The 8703-nt window shown below is 46.7% G+C and overlaps 1 protein-coding gene across 1 annotated transcript; it reads right to left on the reverse strand.

The window, feature by feature from the left end:
* Window positions 1–423: 423 nt before the first annotated feature.
* Window positions 424–8216, reverse strand: LOC306918235 (agrin-like; the record flags this gene model as incomplete). Its single annotated transcript, XM_079531106.1, has 4 exons — window positions 424–529; window positions 3430–3554; window positions 5967–6110; window positions 8052–8216. Coding segments are annotated over 4 exons (540 nt in total), but the record flags the coding sequence as incomplete, so codon positions are not given.
* Between the last annotated feature and the right edge of the window lie 487 nt (window positions 8217–8703).

Consider the following 8703-nt stretch of genomic DNA (forward strand, 5'->3'; position numbering starts at 1 on the left):
ACCTCACAGATCTTCATGGGTTCTGAAAACGTTTCATATTATGGAAGGTCATAGTAGGTAGTTGCCTAGTTTACTAGTCGACTAGTTGTTTAACTACCTATTATGTAAAAATAAAAAAATAAACTATTTTTTTCTTATCAACTAGTCAACTACAGTAGTACCAACAAGGTCGACTAGTGGATTTACTAGTCGACTAGTAAATGAGTCGACTAGTTGCTTAATGCCCTAGGTCATAGTCATTAGTCGAAAGAGCTAAAAGACAGATGGGTTTTTCCGAAAGACATGGAGAAAACAAAAGTCTTAGAAACAGGGAGCTCGTGGCGACTGGAAGGCCTGCAGCAGCACCACTACTCATTATCTTTCAAGCAGCAGCGCATGACATCCCCTGTGTGTGATGTATGACAGTATATGGCCGGGCCTCACCTGGACACTGGCCGACGCTATCCACAGTGATGTCCTTGTCCTGCCTGCAGGCTATGGTCCTCAGCTGGCACTGGTCGGCGTAGGTCACCCCATCCGAGCCACACACCTGCTCCACGGCGACAGAGATGGAGAGAGGAGAGCGCTGAAAAACATGTAATCCTCCCCATCGGCAGACAAAATATCGCCACAAGATGACAAGACACCCCCCCAGAGCAATTTGAACCTTTCCCACCGTGCTCACCGTGTCTCCATAGCGACCATTTCTAATAGCGACCAATAGGGGTGTGACGGTTAACCTTTCCCACCGTGCTCACCGAGTCTCCATAGCGACCATTTCTAATAGCGACCAATAGGGGTGTGACGGTTAACCTTTCCCACCGTGCTCACCGAGTCTCCATAGCGACCAGTTCTAATAGCGACCAATAGGGGTGTGACGGTTAACCTTTCCCACCGTGCTCACCGTGTCTCCATAGCGACCAGTTCTAATAGCGACCAATAGGGGTGTGACGGTTCACATAACTTGGGTTACGGGTTGGAGATTATCTCCCATGATGCTTTGCATGGAATCAGTAGCATAAGCAGTGGTGGAAGAATGACTTTACACCAGTTTGGAAGTAGCAATACCACAGTATAAAAAATAAAAAATAAAAATAAGTAATCTCACTTAAAGGAGAATTCCATGCTAGAAGGCTTTCTTACCTTTTTTGTAGTTGTTACGTCCCCACCAAAGAGGTCCAGGTGTTTTTTTGTGCAAAAACTCCTTATTGGCTATTTCCCCTACCATAAGCCCTCAATTAATTGAATTGAATGGGAATTGAATGGGGCTATGGGGTGTTGTGCTAATTTGCTTATTTACATCTCTCAAAATTATATATATTTTGTATATCCTCTCTTCATAATGTAAATAATATCCCAAGCGGCACACTTTACTACTTATTTCGATGGAAATAAGCGAATTAGCACAACACCCCATAGCCCCATTCAATTCCCATTCAATGCAATGCAATTCATCGAGGGCTTATATAGGGGAAATAGCCAATAAGGAGTTTTTGCACAAAATAACACCTGGACCTCTTTGGTGGAGACGGAACAACTACAAAGAAAGGTAAGAAAGCCTTCTAGCATGGAATTCTCCTTTAAGCCAAAGCATGGAAGAATTTGAATGAAAATATACCAGGGTGGTCCCCAGCAAAAAATTGTTCACAATCATGTTAACCACTTTATCCATATTTTATACATTGGCTGTTCAAAAATAGAAGCTCTCGCAGCACACATCTGCTATTCTTTTTTAACATTTTAGAAAAAAATCTGAACCACTGGCATAAGGTTGCCTGGAGGCTACAGCGTCAACACTGATGTTCATATCAGTGGTCTCCTGTTTCTGTCCAATGGTGTCACTTCAAAAGCAGTGGCAGGTTATTGTTGTAGACATTTCTATCCACCATTTCCATGGAAACCACAGTAGTGGAACTGGACGAATTAAGGCAGGGCATGTCACATCTCCGGCTTTACATTCTGAATCCTTTTTAGGATACAACTGTTACAGTGCTATCATAAACATGTCAATCTCTGTAGACATTTTTAAAGCGTTTTTAAAGCTCAAGACCCACTTCTACACTCTTGCTTTTAATTGATCTTTAGATTTTTGAGTGGTGTAAACCACTCCTACAACTGGCTTTTGTGTGCAGAAAAAATGAGCATGGTTGCTATGTTCAAAATAATTTCTGACGTAATTAAATCACACCCGGGTGAACTGGATGACCGTAGCAACCATGCTCATTTTCTCTGCACAAAAAAAGCCAGTTGTGAAATCACATCCGGGTGTGATTTCATTACGTCAGATCAGAGCTGATCAGGCTATATAATACCTTATTACGTCAGACCACAGCTGATCATGCTATATAAAACCTTACACCACTCAGTTCACACGGGTGTGATTTTTTGTTATTCATGTCCTCACTGTATTGCATTACTGCTCTTGTTTTTTAATGTTTATGCCTTGCCTTTCTTTTCTTTTTTTACTCCATTGCTCTGTAAAGCACTTTGAGCTGCATTTCATGTCATGAAAGGTGCTATACAAATAAAGTTTTATTATTATTATTATTATTAATCATTTGCCAAGTGGAAACCCCAGAGTACTAAACATCTTTTAAGGCAGGGCATGTCACAGCTCCGGCTTTACATCCTGAATCCTTTTTAGGATACAACTGTCTTTTGCTGCTACAGTGCCATCATAAACATGTCAATCATTTGCCAAGAGTGGAAACCCCAGAGTACTAAACATCTTTTAAATGTGTTCTGTTATTTCGTTTCATACACTCTTACACCACATAAACCCTGGTGTCTTTATTTTAGACTATTTTAGTCAATATACCGTGGGAATGGGATATTTGAAGATAAAATAGCATTTTGTATGATGAAGTACAGTATGGCTTAAGTGGTTAATTTGTCTATATACATGTTGTGGCGCTGATCTTGTTCGAGTGAGAATACATCCTCAACTGTGGCCCATGTACAGTTCATTATCAATGCACTGTGGCCCATGTACAGTTCATTACCAATGCACTATGGCCCATGTACAGTTCAATACCAATGCATTTTATGATAATAAAACTATATACAAGGCATATCGTCTCTGTCAGCTGTCATTATGTCCAAGCTTGTAAATCTGCTACTTTGGATACTTTTGTGTGACGCTGTAATATGATCAAGTAGAGCATCCATTTAAAAATCACACCCGTGTGAAATGAGGGGGTTCTTATCATCATACATTTTCTCATTCCAGCAGATCACTTTTGTCTTCAATGTTTGTGTTTACACAGACCCTCAAAGCTGGACATAGCCCTCAAACACGCACGCACGCACGCACACACGCACGCACGCACGCACGCACGCACGCACGCACGCACGCACGCACGCACGCACGCACGCACACAAAACGTTAGAATATGGAGATGAGATGTTTCCACAGCAGATATCATGATACCAGGTGGGTGAGTGACATACCTTGGTCTTGTTCTTGTCGTCACAGTCAGGTGAGGGACACTCACAGTGGGCCAGGCCGTTCTCCTCCACGCACGACGCTCCGTAGCGACACTCCAGCTCGTCACACGACGTCGGCGCCTCCGGACCTGAGGAGGGAGTTAGAACAGGATTGAATTAACATCCAACTCATTAACATGCAACGCAAACTTCATTGCGGTTTCATGTCAACGCCACTGCGGTGAAAGATCGATTACTCTGTTGCAGTAAAAAGAAAAAAAAATGTGTGTGTGTGTGTGTGTGTGTGTGTGTGTGTGTGTGTGTGTGTGTGTGTGTGTGTGTGGGGAGGGGGGGGGGGGGAGACCCAACACACCACAAGTCCTCCTCAAAGGAGTGTTTGATAAATTGAAGCATTGAGTATGTATATTTACTCAAGTACTAATATACATACCATAGCTCTAATGTCGTCACATTTAGAGCTATTATGTTACTGTCGACTTTTGGGGTTTGCATAAATGCAGACCAGCCTCTCCTCTGTAGCGAAAATATAAATAATGTTTTACCTACTCACCAATAAAAAAGACGGGTTGTGTAATTACGGGTTGTGTAATTCATTACTTTCCTTAATGGACGCACTTTGAGCCTCCCACCACACGTATAAATGCAATTGTTGGCCAGAAAGGGATTTTCTTTCATCCAAAGGAAAAATCTACTCTATGAGGGTTTTCTCTTGGCAATATCGGTAGAGGGCGCAGTGGAGTAACAACATTTTTGTATTTTTTCTGGTGAAAACAAAATCCCTTTCTGGCCAAAAAGTGCATTTATACGTGTGGTGGGGGGCTCATTACCTCATTTACCTACTCACCATCTTTGTATTGTTGAGTAGGTAAAACATTGTTTTTATTTTCGCTACAGAGGAGAGGCTGGTCTGCATTTCATGCGAGGCAGGAAGCCAATCAGTTCCATAGCCTTAATGCAACGGCAGCAAGAGCAGTACTATAATATACTTAAGTACAATTTTGAGGTACTTTTACTTTACCTGAATATATGAAAGCTTAGTCATTTAGCAGATTTGATTATTATGACAAAGAAAATACACATTAACCACTTAACAACGTCCTATTTTATACTTTGACTACTCGAAAAGAGCCTATCTGCGACGCGATGCGTCACGACTTATTGTGAGTGTGTAGATGTGCTACATTCTGGGGAACAAAAATAAAGTTTTGGCACATTTTGACAATTTCAAGCACTTTTTACTTGGGTACTGCGAGGATATTTTGATGCCAATGCTTTTGTACGTTCACCACAAGTAAAAATCCTGAATCCAGGCTGGCTCTGAGAAGCAGCTAGCCAGCCCGCCTGGGCTCTCTGTGTTTGCTCCAACATCACAGGAGCTCGGGATCCACCCCACGCATCGCTCCCCGCTGTCATGTCAGCCAGGCCCAGACAGACCATACCTTTATGTGTGTGTGTGTGTGTGTGTGTGTGTGTGTGACGTGGCGCCGTGCTGTCCGCCCCGCTGCCTGTGTGTGCCGGGACTATTGGCTTCATTAGGCACTTTACTTCCAAGTCCACACACCCGGCGGTAAGCCCTTAATGAAAGAGCGACAGTCCACCTCCTCGGCAGCAGGCTGTAACCTTTCTTTCAACGGCCCGGTTTGTTTGCTCATTTGGGGGGGGGGGGGGGGGGGGGGGGGGGGCGTGGTCAGGTTATTATGCCCGATCAATTATTTAGACCGAATTTATATGCATGGTGGAGAAGGAAAAAAAGGCCTGTTTATGCAGATACTGCACCGTGCTGCCGTACGCGCTATCCCGTCGGGTGGAAACCTCATGTGTCCAAAACTGTTACTTTTCAGGACATATGTGTTTTTGTTTGTTATGATTTTATGATGTTCTAAATGTATTCAGTGTATTGGTGGTTGTCTCCAAGAAGGAAATGCAAAACATGGTGGTGGTGACAGGGACAGACATTTTTCAGCACGATCTGCCAATGTTGCAGCCAGCAGCAGGTGGCATATATGCCTCACCATACCTCCCCCCTCCTCTCCTGTCCCCCCCGCTGACTGTCCCCATGTCTCCTCTCCTCTCCTCCCCTCCCCTCCTCTCCTGTCCCCCCCGCTGACTGTCCCCATGTCTCCTCTCCTCCCCTCCCCTCCTCTCCTGTCCCCCCCGCTGACTGTCCCCATGTCTCCTCCCCTCCTCTTCTGTCCCCCCCGCTGCCTGTCCCCATGTCTCCTCCCCTCCTCTTCTGTCCCCCCCGCTGACTGTCCCCATGTCTCCTCTCCTCCTCTTCTGTCCCCCCCCGCTGACTGTCCCCATGTCTCCTCTCCTCCTCTTCTGTCCCCCCCCGGCTGACTGTCCCCATGTCTCCTCTCCTCCTCTTCTGTCCCCCCCCCCGCTGACTGTCCCCATGTCTCCTCTCCTCCTCTTCTGTCCCCCCCCGCTGACTGTCCCCATGTCTCCTCATCTCTCTTCTCGTCCACCCGGCTCCCCCTCCTCTCCTCTCCTCTCCTCTCCTCTCCTCTCCTCTCCTCTCCTCTCCTCTCCTCTCCTACCTTGGTCGCAGCCGTTGGTTCCCATCTTGCTGCCATCGGGACACACGTTGCACTTCATGCCCTTCACCCCCGTCTTGCAGGAGCACAGACCCGACATCTGCTCGCAGTCGTCACGCACTGATCCTGATGCGTCACAGATACACGCTGCATGGATGGATAGACAGACAGACAGACAGAGATAGATAGGAAGGGAGGGGCGTAGGAGAGATGGGAGAGAGAGACATAGACAATGAAATAGATAGACATCAAGGTCAACATAAAAAATGGGAGACGGGTTTGGGAGCGGTGTGTTGTGTATATGTGACATTAAGAGTGATGGAGAGAAGGGTAAATGTCTTCAAGGGTGAATTATGTTTCGGACGGGCGCAGACAAATGTGCAAGCTCGCAGGCAAACGCACGCACGCACGCACGCACGCACGCACGCAAGCAACGCACGCAAGCAACGCACGCAAGCAACGCACGCACGCACGCACGCACGCACGCACGCACGCACGCACGCAGTAAAATCCAGAGTGTTAATTTAACTCAGAGAGTGTACACTCTCAAGTAAAATTTCACAGTACAGTCGCTGACACCCACACCGCACGCACAATCACCTAAGTGCGCCTACAGAAATACACAAATGGTGGTCTGCACCACCATGTGTGTGTGTGTAGCCTATTAGGAGTCTTCTCCTGAGTGGCACGGTAGCGGAAAACCTGAGCCCCATCACAACCTTCCTTTGATGCACATCCCCCTGTCAGGATGAGGGGTTAGGCGTGGTTCAGAGCGAGGCCAGTTGGCGCTCAGGGGCAGGCGAGCAGGGGATACACACACAGAGGCGGGGAAGCAAGGTGGTGGCGGTGAAGCAAATGACCTCCCCGGGGAAGGAAGGACAAAGCACACAGTGTTCCTGGTCTGTGTGTGTGAGCGTCTTTTCGATTGGCTCATGGGAGGTTAAGCGTCTGGGTCTGGCCGCGGCGGGGGTCGCGGCTCCCGCTATGGGCTGGAAATGCTCAGGAGATCACTGGCCGCACGTACCGTATGTTCAGGAGGTGAGACAGCAGCGGCCGAGATGACCTCCGAGGAATTGAACAAAATAAGTCAAAGTGAATATCGGAAGGTGTCCTCGGCTCTGGAAAGAACACGTCGAACCTCTGTGTGTTTGGGAGAGGTGTGGGCGCTGGCCAATCTGACCCGTTAGGCTTTGCGGATTGGCCAACGCTTGGTGTCGCGTTTGTACCGATTCGATTATCCATTATAAATGGCGGTGTACAGTATGTAGAAATTGGGAGATAAGATCTGCTATATTTGATGCTTTGGTGTGACGCTGTAGTGTGAACAATTAAGACGTTAATTTACGAAAAAACGTAATGCTGCCCGGCAGCAGCGATGTACAAACACTACATCAGGAGTATTTCACCCTTCACACCGAGGAGATCTTTATAATAGACTGACGCGTCGGTGCCGGTCTGACCTCGCCTCGCACTACTGCACTGCTGTATTACTGCACTACTGCACTACTGCACTGCTGTATTACTGTCTGCTTGTAAACACGCTGGTCAAGGAACTGAAGCTTAGGAATTAGCGACTGTGGAAAAACTGCAAAGGTATACTGTAGTTGCAGTTTTCCTCAGTGGCTCTGGATGAGAGCCTGGGCCACGTGTGACATGTGAGCGTAAGTGGAATGGAATGCTTTGACAGGACATAATGAATGCTGTGCCGGCAGGCGGCCATACAGTACACCATACAGTACACCGTACAGTACACCATACAGTACACCATACAGCAGTGGTTCCAAAACTTTTTCCCCTGATTTAATGGCATTTCTATCTGGTACCCCAATTTATATTGTAAACCACTGTTAATTTAACTCAGAGAGTGTACAAATGGAACCAAATGGACCCTAGCGGGTCCATTTGGTTCCATTTGTACACTCTCTGAGTTACAGACCCATAAGGGTCCATTTGGTTGCAAACTATCATTTAGCTGGGTCCCCCCTGGAACTCCCTCAAGTACCCCTGGGGGTCCCCGGACCCCACTTTGGGAACCACTGCCATACAGCACACCATACAGTACACCGAGGATAACAACGGCTGCCTTACGTGTGCAGCCGCTCATGTTCTCCGTCACGATGCCGCGGAAGTTCCAGAAGCCGGGCTCGCATCGGTCACATTTCTGCCCGCCGACACCGGGCTTACAGGAGCACTGACCGCTGGTGGGGTCGCATGTCCCCTTGTAGGCTCCGTAGCTGTTACACTGGCATGTGCCTGGAGGTGGGGGAGACACACACATTTAACATCTTTATTTGCATTCACATTTTACAAGAAATTTCTTGAACACAAACAATAGTGGATGCGCAAACTTGAAAAAAAAACGCTAAAAAGTGCTTCAGGATACAGATCACAGGTACAGAAAGCATCGCCTTCTCCATATATGGCACACACACACACACACACACACACACACACACACACACACACACACACACACACACACACACACACACACACACACACACACACACACACACACACACACACAGACACACACACACACACACACACACACACACTTTTATAATGGTATTACAGTATGTTTGTATACATGTACGGTATCTTAAAAAAATTACGTTTGCCTATAATGACATGCCAAAAATAAGAACGGCAGCTAGGCATTTGTTAAGACAGAACAATCTATAGACAAATTCACAGAGGCTTGCCTGGGTGCGGCCATTACTGAGGTGTACCATTAAGT

The sequence above is a fragment of the Electrona antarctica genome, assembly GCF_951216825.1.
Source record: "Electrona antarctica genome assembly, contig: scaffold_1278, whole genome shotgun sequence".
Classification (NCBI taxonomy): domain Eukaryota; kingdom Metazoa; phylum Chordata; class Actinopteri; order Myctophiformes; family Myctophidae; genus Electrona; species Electrona antarctica.